The 15,387-nt window shown below is 47.3% G+C and overlaps 1 protein-coding gene across 5 annotated transcripts in view; it reads left to right on the top strand.

Annotated features, from left to right (window-relative positions):
* PLXNA3 (plexin A3) overlaps positions 1-15,387 on the top strand; it is an 85,951-nt gene that overhangs the window by 56,875 nt on the left and 13,689 nt on the right. For 4 of the 5 annotated variants that reach the window (XM_053371972.1, XM_053371974.1, XM_053371971.1 and 1 more), the window contains exons 27-32: positions 428-524; positions 1,774-1,967; positions 5,308-5,477; positions 7,249-7,461; positions 9,234-9,384; positions 10,811-11,789. In XM_053371972.1, the coding sequence (XP_053227947.1) occupies positions 428-524; positions 1,774-1,967; positions 5,308-5,477; positions 7,249-7,461; positions 9,234-9,384; positions 10,811-10,906 (921 nt within the window). In that variant the 3' untranslated portion in view covers positions 10,907-11,789. Of the gene's footprint in view, positions 1-427; positions 525-1,773; positions 1,968-5,307; positions 5,478-7,248; positions 7,462-9,233; positions 9,385-10,810; positions 11,790-15,387 lie in introns of those variants that run through there. The other variant, XM_053371975.1, reaches the window with a different exon arrangement.

The raw sequence follows: 15,387 nt of genomic DNA, 5'->3' as shown, positions 1-15,387 counted from the left end.
CTTCAGTGACAAACTGTATTCTGGGGGATTATCCTAGCTCTCTTCTTGTGTGCTGAGGTAGAAAGAAGCTGATTGTAGCATAATGGCTTAAGACTTCAAGGCAGGAAGATCCCTGTTCAAATCTCGTCTCCATCATGAATTCACTAGGTTGGCCACTTAAGCCAAGCCACTGTTCTCTCAGGTTCACAAACACATATGCTTGCACACACTCGCATAGAATAATAATATTGGCCTACTTTACAAGGCTGTTACTAAGATAATGCAGGCAAAATGCACTGAAAATTGTAGATGTGTTGTTGTTATTATTATTATTATTATTATTATTATTATTATTATTATTATGTCAATTTTTGTTCTCTTCCCCACCCCCCCTTTAACCCCACCTTTACCTGTCCCACCTCTGCCACCCCTGCCATTCAATGTGCAGGTAGCAGATGGCTCTGCAGTGGCGCTGGTTCCTAGGCAGGCATCGGGCTACAATATCGCCAGCTCTTTCACTTTCACCCACTCGCTGAGCCGCTATGGTAAGGAATGACACATCCTGCTCAACACTCCCCATTCCCCTCTAATGCTTGGCTGCACTAAGTGACCAATGGCTCCTGCCTTCTCTCTTTGACAAGGTAACACAATGTTGTGCAAAGTTATGCTGCGTTTTTTTGGGTGGCGGTGGAGTCGAATTCAGCTCCCCCCCCCCATTGCCACTAAAGTTTGAGAGGATGAAAATGCATCTTCCATCCTTCTGTACACTCTACACAAGAATCTTCAACCTCCTGCCCCGCCCCACCCTCCCCAAATTAATTCTGTTCTCAGACAATCCATATTTTGGATTCAGTCTATATACGCTAATTTATGCAAATTTACATACTTCTTCCATTTTTCATAATTTCTCATTGTTAGCCATGGGTTTAGTCACTGCCCTCAACCACTGGAACTCTTATTCAGCCGCACTTGCTCAATAGAATTATTATTAAAAGCTGATGCTGAATTCTGCACATTGTGCTGCCTGTTTTGTGCTTCCTCTTCATTCCTGCTGAATCACAGCACGTGCACAGGTCCACGAAGCTGGAATTAATGCACACAGGGGTGCTGTGTCCTTGGCCTTGTTCTCAGAGTCCATAGAGCTGGTCACAGCTCTTTCCTGACCTGTTGCCTCTTTTGCAATGCCATCTGTCAGTGTTTCACCTGAGCCCTCCTGAGCCGAGAATGTGACCTTGTGCGGGCAGGATTTTTCTGTTGTCCATCTATGTGACCTGGTTCCCTGCTGTATACAGTGTGAACTGGGGCGTAAGAAGATTTGTCCTTCACAAGTAAAGTGTCCTTTCTTACTGTGTGACACAGCAAGCCCCTGGCCTTTTGTGGCTTGCCCTATTATCACCTAAGCCAGGTGGCCTTTCAAGGAGGGCTATTGCCACGTCCAAACTTCGTATCCCTAAGCTTTCTTCCAGCACCACCCTGGCCTGGCTGTAATTATGTTTGCTATTCCAAGCCTGGAATGCATGTAATTTTACTGCCACTCCCACTCTGTGGCTTTGTGGTTGGAGGGGAACGGGGAGTGGTTCACTTGGCCTATGGAGGCTGGTGGTTTTGGTATTACCAGTGCCTGCTTGGGTGCAGGCACTCTTCAAGGCTGAATAAATACAAACCTGTCCTTCAGGTGAGCTTCTGGTGTAGAGCAAAGATTGAAAAGAGGTGCATGGAACCCAGGCTCTTGAGGGCTGAGATGGGTAAAGCTCATAAGAGGTTCTTGCTCGTCCCCCCCCCCATCTTCCACAGAGAGTTTGCTCCGCACCTCTAGCAGTCCAGAGAGCTTGCGCTCACGAGCCCCCATCCTCACTCCGGATCAAGATTCAGGTACCCGTCTCTGGCATTTAGTCAAGAACCACGAGCATCTTGGAGACCCCAAGGAAGGGGAACGAGGGAGCAAGATGGTGTCTGAGATCTACCTCACGAGGCTCCTTGCCACCAAGGTATGTCAGGAAAGGAACTGGATCACTGAAATGGGGGATTGGCTAGTTTTAAAAGCTCCTTGCCCCAAACCAGGGAGGCAGAAGATTCTGCACCAATCTGTAAATCAATCCATGGCAGACATTTTCCCTTGAAAACTGTCAGGGAAAATATATTTTTTTGTGTTTAACCTAAAAGTGACTTCCTTTTCCTGTTTTTGTTTTAAAAGAACCTTATTGCTGCTTGCCCTCATTGCAGTTCTCCCTGATATCCTTTTTAACAATTGAAGAATTACCACTCTATTTTCCTCCGCCTTGTTGGTATTTTCTCTTCAGTAGATGAAACGCACTGAGGTTCTTCTTCCAACCTTTCATTATATAATCTACAGATCTCTGTAGTTCTAGTCTTCAACAAAGCTCTGTTGGAGCGGGCCCAGGTTAAGAGTGAGGCGAGAGGGGGCACGTGCTCCAGACAGCAGGTACAGGGGCCCACGAAACAGGATCCAAAGCAGCCATCCGGGCACTTGCTTGGCGAGTCCTTGCATTCCAACCATCCATCTCTTCCAATAAGTAAAAGCTAGCCAGGAATGCAAGGAGTCACTGAATGTGTGCTTGAGGGGCAGCTGTTCTATGGCCAGTTGCAGCTTATGCACCACTTCTAGGAGGAGGAGGCTGGCTGTAAAAGGGCCGCCTCCTTGCTCATCCCAGGAAGAGAAAGGTGAAGAGCCCAGCGGCAGTGGGATGACACAAGGAGAGTTGTGTCCCTTTGTCCCTCCCTGGTTGCTCCTTGCTTTCCTCTTCCTGGGGCAGACAAGGAGGGCAGACCTTTCTACAGCAGCCTGCAGAAAACGGCAGTGCAGACTTTTGCCTCCTAGGGCAAATTCTGTAGATCCCACACGGTCTTGGGAGATACATTTCCCCACAGTCCTCTTCACGTTTCTGTCCTTGTTTGGTTTGGAAAAGGACTGTAGCTTAGTGGCACCGCCTCTGCTTTGCATACAAAAGGTCCCAGGTCCAGTCCCCACTGGCATCTCCACGTCTGCCTGGGAGACCCCTGCCTGAAACCCTGGAGAGCTGCTGCCAGTTAGTGTAAACAATACTGAGCTAGATGGATCCGTAGTCTGACTCTGCACAAGGCAGCTTCCTGTGTTCCAACAGTGGTCAACCCTTCACAGAGGTGGCCTGAACTCATCTCCTGGGGCAGGGCATGCTTTGAACCGCAGCCTGTCTGGATTGTAGGGGTGTGATCATTGGTGCCTCTGGCCTGGGCCTCGTGGCAAACTCGCTGCAGCTTCCAGTGTCTGCCAACTGACATCTAAGTACAGCGCAGATACTTTATGGACATGGCATGTGGTGCCACTGTCACCAAAACAGTGACAGTGAGGAAGGAATGCAGAGAATGTGTCATTTGGGGTCTGAATTGTGCGAGATTGTTTGTGTAATGTGATGTGCGTAGGCATGTGATTTTTGTTTGTATTCTACCATTCTGCTCATTCTATTTAATCATGTTACTTTAATCCAGTATTTGACTGTAATACATTTAGTAGCATTTTGTGGTGCTGCTCTGGTGTAGAGGCTAAGAGTGTGATATTGTTGTGATTTAATTTCATTGCTCTGGTTTCCTTTGAAAAGGGAGTGGGGTGTTGATCTTTTTATGGTAATAAGAAACACTAAACCAGGAGATCCTTGGTTCAAATCTTGTCTCCACCATGAATTTATTTAATGGTGTAAGGTAAGTCACTGTCCTCCCATCTGCAAAATGGGGATATGTTGTTACAACTTTGGAGTTATTACAGGGATTATTGAGATAAAGTACAAATACAAATACAAATGCCAGTTGTAATTTAATGAACACGATTTATAGACCAAATATAAATATTTGCAGTTCAAAGCATATAATTATCAAAATTTCTAAGTGGTAATAATATTACCATTGTGTACAGGTTCCTTTTTAAACTGGCGATCAGTACCCTCTTATTTATCATAAAAACAAACAGTGCCTAAGATTTCCATAAGTTGTACCTATGTTAAAAGATAAGAGAGTCGCTGGCTGCAGGCTCACAATTGAATAGATACAAAAGGAAAAGGAATGAGGAGGGTAGAGAAAAGCACTGGAGCAGCTGCTTCTTCACTGGCCAATGGATGGGGCCAAGTTATCTCCCCTTCGTCACGATGTTTTTCCTGGGAGCCAGAAGGGGCAACCTCCAAGTGACCCTTGTTCCCCTGGCCTGTGTTAAGAGGGCGTCCCTTCCGCTCTGCAGGTCTGCTTGCATAATTATTATTTTTAAAAATATTTTCATTCAGATTTTGTTACAGATTACAACAAAAAATATTACTCAGAATGAAGAACAGAAAGAGGCAAATAATAATCTCCCCCTAGCAATGACCACCTCTCAGCAGTACATCATCTGCTTACATTATAATAATAGTTGCATTGCACAGTCTTTCAAATACAGGCAGCGACCATTTTAGGCGCATCTACACAGGGACGGATTTAGTTTGATGAGGCCCTAAGCTACTGAAGGCAATGGGGCCCTTTATATGTCCAGCTGTCCTTTGTCAACAACAAATTGTCATTTTTTTGTGTTGAATATATGCTATATGGTAATTTATGGACCTAATAGGTAGCTAAAGCCATTTGCCACTGTTGCTGTATTTAGGTTTTATTTTATTTGTTTTTTTATCTTATATTTTGGAAATGTACATCCAGGTGTTTTTTTCTTCTAATTTTTTTGGGGGGCCCCAAGAGAGTGGGGCCTTAAGCTACAGCTTGTTTAGCTTATATGCAAATCCAGCACTGCATCTACCAGGTGCACAATTGATGAGGTGTGGGTCCTTTTGGACCCGAAAGAGGGAAGAACGGGGGTGGAGGGGGGGGACAGAATGGGGCAGGGCGGATGGGGCTCGGCACATGGGAGCCGGGAACAGAACCCTGGCGCAAAATGGTCGTCGCCTGTATCTCTTAAGGCTTATCCATTCTGCAAATGAGATTAGTGTCAAGCTGCCAATTGAATGGTCCCCTCAGGAGAAGCGGCAACCATTTAAACTCGTGTAAAATGGGCCTACAATGAAGTGTAGATGTGCCCTTATTTGAGACTGTGTCCCAAATCAAGAATACTATGGCAGCGATGATTAGGTGGGCTACTGCAGTAGGAGAGTTCAAGAAAATCAGGGAGCAGAATAGTTAGGGAAACAAAAGGGATTGGATGTGCTTGTGAATATTATGTATACAAATGCAAGATGGAAGAGTGGTGCTATTTTCCGTGGGAGCGCTGCCCATGATCTCCAAATATTGACAGTTGTTTTCTCCATCCATCCATCCCAAAATATGTTTTCCAGAAATTTTTCTCTTCTGCTTCTACAGGGCACATTGCAGAAGTTTGTAGACGACCTGTTTGAGACTGTGTTCAGCACAGCACACCGGGCCAGTGCACTCCCCCTGCCCATCAAATACATGTTTGACTTCCTGGATGAGCAGGCAGAGCGAAGGCAGATTGGGGACCCTGACGTGCGACATACCTGGAAAAGTAACTGGTGAGACCTTTGGCTTTGGCCCTTTGGCCACCAGCCAGTACCCTAAAGTAATAAATCTTCTTCTTTGGTGATCACTTGTAGCCGAGTAAGATTGTCTTCCATGAATATGGTCTTAACAGTGAGTCCGTAAGTGACTGTGGAGCCCCATTCTGGATCTGCACGTCCTTCCACAGAAGGGACTTAGGTTTCTGGGCAGGCGTTGATCATGCTGAGGTTTTGCCAAATGTGCCTTCCTCTTAGATCGTTTTTCCTTTTATTCCTGAGTTTGTGCTTCTTCAAAGTCCATGACACCTTTGGCAGAGGCTATTCTCCAGTTGGAGCCCTCGCTGACCAGTGTTTCCTACTTGTCGGTAATGGTAGGGAGCCGGTAGCAGCCGGTGTGCCTATCCTGGCTGTGGGTAACTGACAGCTGGCATATCATATTTAAGCAGATGGGGAAAGATTTTTTAGCCCTAAGGAATCTTTGCACAGCTACTACCAGATTGGCTTTGTGTATTTTTCTTCTCCTCACCTTGGTTTTTTCCCCTCCAGATGCTGTGCTTGGGACTTGGGGCTCCTTGCCTTTGAGCTCTGCTCTCGGCCAGCCTTCAGCCATTCATTTTTCCAGGCTCTGTCCTACCCTACCTTGATTGAACAAATCTTCTTTAGGAAGAAATTTTCGCCCCAAGGAATCCAGTGCTCATGACCCCTAAGTGTTTGATGCCAGCCAACTCTCCCCCACCTCCCATGACCCCAAGGACTTTGCTAATCCTCCATTCCTCTACTTCAGGGATTGTCAGGGACTGGCAGGACACTGATGAGTGTGCACCAAGGGGACGGGGGCTGGAGTGGGGCTCAGTGGTTTGTGGAGACCTGTACCAGCCAGGAGGCAAGAATCAGAGGTAGGGGAAGCTTCAGAGCTGGAGGAAGAGGCAGGCCAGGCAAGTGAAGGGCCGGGTGCTTCCCCACCCTCTCCTGCACCACCATCTCCTAGAACCAGAAGATAATTTAAGCAGCAGAGGAAGTTTCCATGCAGACGTAGTCTCCAGCCACGTTTGCGCAGCCTGTCAGGGGAAGCTCCATAAATGGGTGGAGGGGGAATGGTCCCCCATTGCTGCAACTTCTCCCTGGAGCACGGACCTGGGAAAAGCTGCCTAGATGCTAAATTGGTGTGCGTATTTATTCTACAGAGCTGTAGAAATGACTCTGTTACCATTGACAACAAAGAGTTAACTCTCTGGCATGTGCATTCCTTTGGCTGGGAAGCACCCTTGACGGGGATGCAGTAAGGCCATGATGACTCTCAGCTATGGGATGTTACCTTCGTGGAGCACAGTCTGGCAAACAAGGAAGTGCTGTCTACAGGAAATGGGCTGAGTTCCATGGAGAATCATGGCTTAGGAGTCCTTTAAAGGGGCAGTATCCAGTTCATTTGCTCCATTTGCACAAGAATAACAGAGGAGCGCCCTTGCACCCTACACTCTCCCAAATCTGCTCCAGAGGTTTGAGGACCCCAGTTTGGATCTAGTGGTGAATGTTCTGTAGTGCAAGCAGAAATCCTTGCACTGACATGAGCTTTCACATAGCACTACTCAGGATACAGCCCATTGGCTTTGATCTCTGTGTTTTCCCAGCGTATCAAAACAAACAAATGAAAAACCCTCAAAAAAACATGAGTATTGAGCTTCAACCTCTGTAATTTCCTCACCACCACTGCCCTATCCCTATCTAACCCTTTGCCTCTCATGTGTGTCTTTTGAAGCATCATCTTTCTTCCTTTCTTCCACTGCAGCCTGCCCTTGAGGTTTTGGGTGAACGTCATCAAGAACCCACAATTTGTTTTTGATATCCACAAAAGCAGCATTACAGATGCTTGCCTCTCTGTGGTGGCCCAGACCTTCATGGACTCATGCTCCACCTCTGAGCACCGCCTGGGCAAGGATTCCCCCTCAACAAAGCTGCTCTATGCCAAGGACATCCCTGTCTACAAAGGCTGGGTGGAAAGGTGAGCTACAGAGAGGGGTCATGTCAAGTAGTGGTGGGATAGTCTGTGTTGCCTCTACAGCTGGCAGAGGTGGGATTGACCTCAGCACATCATCCCACGGCATTATAATGTTGGTAGCTCTTTACTGTACGAGGATAACAAGATCCTGCCTGGAACTTGGTTCCTTGAATGAGGGCCATCCTCAAACAGGTTGGGAAAAGGAATGCTGTGGCTTTCCACGAGTTCAGGACAGTCAAGAAGGGCAGGAGTCTTTGAGGGTGGGGAGACTCTGTTACTTTGGCCTCTCTTAGCATCTTTGGAAAGGAGGAGTCACCACTGCTGCTGTTCCACACACAGAAGCGGCATGGTGGATGGGGCAGAGCTGCTGCGCTGGCTTCCTGAAGGTGGGTTGCTGTTGCTTACCAGTGAGGGAGAGAGGTGGGGGCAGAGGGCAGTGTGGCGCAAAAGCACTGGCAGAATCAATTCAGCCCTCCTAACAGTGTGTTTGCACCAGACTGATTTCCACACTGCCTCCCTCGGTAAACAACAGTAGTCTGCAGTGAAGCTAGCGTAGTGAGTCTGCCGCTTCTGTCTCTAAACTGACCTCCCTAATCTATTGCGTGTCTCCTTAAAGCACCAGCTGATTCATCTTGACTGGCAAAGGAGGGTGCTCCTGGAGGAAGCAAGGACCTGTTCATCTAAGGCAGGTGCAGGCAACCTCTAGATCAGGGGTAGGCAACCTAAGGCCCGGAGGCCGGATGCGGCCCAATCGCCATCTAAATCTGGCCCACAGACGGTCTGGGAATCAGTGTGTTTTTACATGAGTAGAATGTGTGCTTTTATTTAAAATGCATCTCTGGGTTATTTGTGGGGCATAGGAATTCATTCATATTTTCCCCCAAAATATAGTCTGGCCCACCACATGGTCTGAGGGTCGGTGGACCGGCCCACGGCTGAAAAAGGTTGCTGACCCCTGCTCTAGACTGAGTCTTGGCCCACAAGCACATTTCCCCCCAATCATTTCACCAGGATGTGTTTCTAATCACCGGCTAGCCAATCCTTTTAGCTGGAGGTGCCTGGAATTAAACCTGTGCCCTTCTGTGTGAAAAGCACATACGCTCTGCTGCAGAGCTACGGCTTCTCCCAAGCCAGAGTTTGACCTCCACACATGGGTTCCTTCAGTGTTGAAGTGAACACAGCTCATGCTTTGAAGGTTATCTGTTGCACCATATAAGCCATGATAAAACGGGGGTTATGTAGTTGTCAATGCCTCCACGCAGTCAGTATTCGGCCTAAGAGGTTCAAATACGTACCAAAACTTTTAAGTTTGCACAGTTAAAGTGGATCAAAGGGCTCAGTCATCCTGGTGCAACAAATACAATTCTAACAAAAAATCCAAACATTTTTGCTATTTGGAAAGTGGCTGGGCAACGCAAATATTCAAGAAAGAACAAATTCTCAATAATCACCAGTTGTAGCCTAATCACCATGTAAGCTTTGTGCAAGCAAATCAGGATGAATGCTCAGTAAATATCCTCCTTGGCTCCTATAGAAGGAAAAGTGGGATATAAAACTAATTAATTAATTAGGTCATCTGGAGGAGCCATATGGCTCTGTATTCAACATGGCAAAATCTGGAGCCTTCATTTATAGCTTCCATTCATAGAAGGGACTGCAATGCAATAAACATGCACATTTATTCACTTTGGTTTGTGTGGAAACCCTCTGCTGACGTGGGAGTGTTGATCAATCTTCTCTCCAAGGAATCCAAAAGCTATGCATATGTTTACCAGGTACTATCGGGATATCACCAAGATGGCTTCTATCAGTGACCAAGACATGGATGCCTATCTAGTGGAGCAATCACGGCAGCACGCAGGCGAATTTAACACACTGGGTGCACTGGGGGAGCTCTACAGCTACGTGGGGAGGTACCGTGATGAGGTGAGGCTCCACCCCAACTCTTTCCTTCCTATTTGGTTTTTTTCCCTCTCTATCTCACACACCACAAGTTTCTCACATTGTTTTCAACCTGTTATTCAGCTATGCTATAAATCTGATGAGGATAGAGCCTAATTTGGACCCTACTGCAGATCCTCTGTAATTAAATGGCTCATGGGGAGGAATTTAAGGTACCATAATAAGTTAAGGCACCACCGTCTACTGCCTCATTGGTTATCCTGTACCCTTCTGTTTAGCCCTTGACACTTTCCTAAGAACACCCTACATCTCAATAGCCAGGGGGTAGTGTATGAGAGGGGTAGGGAACCTGTACATCCTCCAGGTGTAGGTGGACTCCAGCTCCCATCAGACCCAGTCAGCATGGCCAGTGGTTCCAGAAGACTGGAGTTGGAATCCAACAACATCTGGAGAGGCCACAGGTTTCCCACACCTGGCTTAGGACTCCAGAGAAGGTAGAATGACAAATGGAGACCTCTGCTCCATGCTTATCCCTCTCACCTACACATTTCCCCCATTTGGAGCTTTCACGCCATAAATCTGTTCCTTACCTAGCTTACTGGAGAAAACAGGGATCCCCTGCTGCCACCACCAAGAACTGAAGGCATTTTGAGAGGGACTGCTGCTTGTGTGTCTTCCGGCTTTTTATTTCAGAAACCAGAAGTGGCAGTGGGCTGGGCAAAATAAAGTGCATTATGACACTCTTTAAAACATGGGTCGCCAACCTTTTTGAGCCACTAAGCACATTTGGAATTCCAAACTGCTGTTTGGGGTGGCACAACAAAACATGGCAGCCGCCTAGGAAAAAGAAAGAACCACAAAATATCATGGGCATGCCCTCCCATCAGTGGGGAAAAGTTGGTCACCACTGCACTCACTCATAGAGACAAGCTCTTCACCCCTCTCCTCTGTTTGGAGTGGATGGATGGCTGTTCAATCCTGGCATCCCACAAAATGTGTCCATGTTAAAGGGGACACATTCCAAGGTGAGAGACTGAGCACATGCTCACAGGAACTGAGCAGGAAGAGCAAACACTCTGGTGCATTGCAGTGTTTAGATTTACCAGCCCTACCTAGAGATGCCAAGAACTAAACCTCAGACCTTCTGCATGCAGGCCAGATGCTCTAGCCGTAGCCCTTCCCATGGGATCGCCGTCAGCAAGCTCCGATTTAAAACTATTGCCTGACTCCAGGTGACAGGACAGACCCCACCAGCCTTTCTCTTTGTCTCCTGCCCCTTTCCCAGTTTTAACAGGTATTTCTCCATCCTAGGGCCCATCTCTTATTCCTGTCTTGCTCCTGGAAGTTTGGGGCTTAGTCCCTCCTGACCTTTTTTTTCCCACCTTTCTCTTTCCTTCCCTTTATTCCGGACCCTCATGTTTTCCCAACCCATGGCCTGTCCACCCATCAGATCCTGACAGCGCTGGAACGTGATGCCGCCTGCCGAAAACACAAATTGAGGCTGAAGCTTGAACAAGTCATCACTCTCGTTTCTGGAAATAGCTGAGAGTGATGGGGGGGGGAGAGTGGGCAGGGGGGGCACGCATCCAGGATAGATGTATCAGAAAAAAGGACTCTACCTCCAGCCTTGACTTGTGGCCCCCCAAGGGCGACAGACTTGACATTTTTAACCTCCCTGTCGACAAGAGACGTGTGACCTCTTGCCCTGTAAGGCTGAAATCCTGGGGTTTCAGAAAGAGGCTGTGTGGCCCACCCCCTCCCTACCTTCAGCCCGGAAGCAATAACCAGCACCCTTTCCTCAGCATCTGAATTGGGAGGAGCAACTCAGAGTGAACAATAAGGTTGGGGTGCAGCCAGATAATGCCCCCCTCAAGCTGGCAGCTAAATGGAGACCCCTCACCCCAAATGTTTGTGGACCCTCCCCTTAATCATCCAGACCATTCCCTAGTCCCCCACTCCTTGTTGGTAGCTGGTGGAATTTGCCCTTGTTCTGTTTTTTTTTTGGTAACCATGGCAATCAGATATTTTTAATCCTTACCTGACAAACCCCCCACCCTCTCACCCCCACCCCACCTGTTGTGCCCTCTCTGGGTGCAGTGCCTTACTCATTAATTTATTATTGCATCTTGTTAAGATTATTGGCTGTAAATGATTCCATTCCCTGGGTGTAGAGATTTCAGTGTAAAAAGTCCTCCATTCCTCCCTGCCCCATCCGCATCCTCCTTCGAGTCTGTGTAAATATTTGCACTGCAGCCTGGAGGGAATCGGTCCCCCACTCCTCTCCAAAAATAAAAGAAAACTACACTTTTAAATCCCCCACTGGGGTTAAGGAGCTGGGGTGGGGGAAATGTCCCTGCAGCTGCATGGGCTTTTTATTGGTTCATTTTATAATTAATTTTTCTTTTGCTAAATAAAAGCGTGGAAAAATGTTCCTCTTGTTGTCATGTGGGGATTGGCAAGGTGGGGGGGTGTCCCAAGAGAAGAATCCTGGGTAAGTGGGCAAACACTTGCATTTCACTTTGATACAAGGATAGTTTGGTCTTTGCAGCACCCATATGGCAATCCTCTGTCCATCTGTCTACAGAACCAATCCCTCTGATCAATATTTGTTTCTCTTTTGAATTGCACCCCAAGCTCAGGCTAATGCTGGCTCTTTTTTCACATGGAATAAATTGTGTGTGTTGCTGTTGTATTTTAACAGTCAGGTTGTTGGTATTCCAGCAGATATATCAGCCCACTTCATATTTTTTTAGTTTCTTTCAGGAGCCGCACCTTTTACCCAGCAGTCTTGTTTGCTGTTGAAAAACACTGCAGTGCATGCCGCAAACGTATGTGCACATCCTTAAATATCTGTGTGCATGATTTTGTTGTATAATTGGGATTCCTGGGCATGTGTACACGGTTCTTGGGAAGGCAAATGTGATATTCACACATACATTTGCTGCAAGAAAAGTGCCTTGCCCCTTGACAAATTAAGACAAACGTAGAATCATAGATAGGGGAAGGCCATATTTTTTCACAGTCAACCAAAAATTAAAAAAAACTCTTTTACTCCTACATAGAATCATAGAATTGTAGAGTTGGAAGAGATACCAAGGGTCATCTAGTCCAGCCCCCTGTCCCTGTTGTCCCCCAATCCCAGCTGACTATAAGTAGCAACTAGTGCCCTTCCTTAGTCAAAGTTCAGCATTCACCACACAAGCAGACAGCAGTCCTCGCCATAGCTAGGCTAATCTCACTTGTTCCTCTCCCCAGTTCTATGGAACTTGGTGCAACTTCTATTCCATTCCCTGCTTCCATTAAAGGTCAGCCCCATAAGATTAGGTCTCCAGTTGTAAAAATGTTAGGCTGCCGCTTCTCTCTTCAAATCTTGTGGCCTGGAGTCTTCTAAACCTGCTGATTCACCAGCACTCCTGAAAATATCAAGTATGGAAGCAGCCCAGGACTTTCTCGCATCAGCATATTGTGGTCTTGGTTGCACACGTTGATGTTCTTGCCTTGTGGTCCCTTTCCACTCTGAGCAGATGCTCAGAACTCTTCCCACGCCCATTCAGTTTCCACTGAATTAAACATTGTGGAAACACTTTAGTTGTTCTGGGGCCACTTCTGGACTAGTTTTCTACTAATAACCCTTTGTTTTCAATTGTCTGGGCATAAACACCTCATTGAGCCAACGTGTTGGACATGCCTCTATGCCATTGGACCAAATGCTGCTCATCCTGCATGAACCTGCTCCTTGTGCTGTGACCAGGTCTCCTTCAATTCATCTAGGAGGAGGATTGGGTGCCCAAACCAAAGAGCATTCTTATATCAACCTGATAGCTAGAGAGGAGAGAATGCAGTGGCAACAGAGCAAGGTTTGGCAAAAGCAGCTGCTACTAGCTATAGCTAGTCTTAGCTGGAGCACCACATAAGTACAACAGCCCACACTTTATTTCTTCTTCACCCAAGGTTGGGGATTTCACTGTGCATCCCAGCACTGAAGATCCAAAGATCTGGGGTAGCTGTAAAGTTGTAGCTTCTGTGAGAAAAATGCAGAACAAAGCTATGGGCTTATTTTTATAAATGAAGTGCTGGACAAGGCGGGTTGCCTTCCCATACATCCCACACACTAATGACCAGACAAGCAGATGTTCCATTTTTTTCATACAGCACTCTAGAAATATTCTGGATTCTGGGGCAAAACCCAGCCACACTCTGCCCCAAGAAATGGCTGAAGGGGGAGAGAAACATCATTGCTGCTTATTTTTTCTAATAAGGAAAAAAGACAAAAGCGAATTATGTGTCTATCTTGCCCCCCTGCCTGTCAGCTAGCAATTTCACTTGCACAAGAAGCTTATTCTGCAACACCCACCCCCTCTGCTTCCATATTTGCAATTATGCAGATTAAAATCTCCACTTTATTCCAACTTTTATACATAGAAAACTGTGGCTGGGAAAGGGTAAACCAGGTCTTCCATTCTTCTCTGAGCATTTTGACTTTGGGCTCGTCCACGCTTCCTCCTGTGCCATGCCTAGAAAACATGGGTATCCGAGCGGTTTTCCCCTTGATCTGTTCCTTTCCAAGGGAAAACCTCCTCTTTAGCATGTAGTCTGAAACAAATAGTAATCTGGAGGAAACCTGACTATGCTCTAAACAGCAGTCCCCCCTCCCCTGGGGAAAGCAGCGGGGCAAGAGGAAGAGTGGATACGCCCTGTGTGCCTAGATGTGGGTTAAACTGCATAGAAGAGGAGCAACTGACCTGCATTAAGCTGGAGTGCACATTTTTTTAAGGTGCTCATTTCGAAGTAGGTTTGGTCCCCTGGAGTTGTGAGCAGTCATCCTCCTCCTTCCTCTTAGGGAGGGAGGGAGTTCTTCTTGTGGCCTTGAGATTTTCCCCACCCTTCAGACTCTGGTGTTTAGGAAAGGACCCAGGGGCTGGAGCGAAGAATGCATTGTGGGCTCCCCAGGCATTTGTGGCTGTCTGATGGTGGGGAGAGGACCGCGTGTGTCTTGTGTGCCTGTGTGTGTGTTTTGATGTGGGAGTGAGGCAAACCAGCAGCGCCTGGGAGGGGAGGCAGCAGTAAGATAAAAGGAAAGTTTTGGTGGCAGCTTTATGAATAAGTCATGGCTGCATCAGGGGCCTTCATTAGCAGCAGCTCCGGGGGCTGAGTAGCTGGGGGGGGGGGCTTTGTTTTGTGCCTCCTAAGCATCAATATGACTTACTGAGTTGGGGAGTTTTTTAACTGCCAGAATAAACTAGGGAAGGGGGGGAGGAGAAGGGATGTAGGTCAAAAAATGTCTGCATGACTGTGATGTAGGGCAGCCTGATGCACCCAAGGGGCTGATGGGAGTTGTGGTACGAAACATCATGAGGGCCCCAGGTTAGGGAAGGCTAATACAGTGGTACCTCAGGTTAAGAACTTAATTCCTTCTGGAGGTCCGTTCTTAACCTGAACCTGAACTTAACCTGAAGCACCACTTTAGCTAATGGGGCCTCCCGCTGCCGCCACCGCCACACGATTTCTGTTCTCATCCTGAAGCAAAGGTCTTAACCCAAGGTACTAATGCTGGGTTAGCGGAGTCTGTAACCTGAAGTGTCTGTAACCCGAGGTACCACTGTACAGTCATAGCTCATATTATGTTTGCTTCAGGTTGCATGTATTCAGGTTGCGTCCCGCGGCGACCCAGAAGTACCGGAAAGGGTTACTTCTGGGTTTCACTGCTCACGCATGCGCAGATGCGCAAAATGACATCACGTGCATGCACAGAAGTGGCAAATCGTGACCTGCGCACGCGCAGATGCAGGTTGCATTCTTTTCAGGTTGTGAACGGGCCTCCGGAACGGATCCCGTTCGCAACCAGAGGTACCACTGTACAGAGAAAGCACCTTCTTAAATGTTTGCTACAAGTGTCCCTATTTTCCAGGGACAGTCCTGGATTTACAGAAGCCGTCCTGGTTTCTGATTTGATCCTGGAATGTCCCGCTTTTCCTTAGAATGTCCCTGTTTTCGTCAGAGAAATGTTGGAGAGTATGAAGTTATGTG

The sequence above is a fragment of the Podarcis raffonei genome, chromosome 17 (assembly GCF_027172205.1).
Source record: "Podarcis raffonei isolate rPodRaf1 chromosome 17, rPodRaf1.pri, whole genome shotgun sequence".
Lineage (NCBI taxonomy): Eukaryota > Metazoa > Chordata > Lepidosauria > Squamata > Lacertidae > Podarcis > Podarcis raffonei.
Note: the sequence above shows the minus strand (reverse complement) of the source record. Positions and strands in the feature narration are given on the sequence as shown.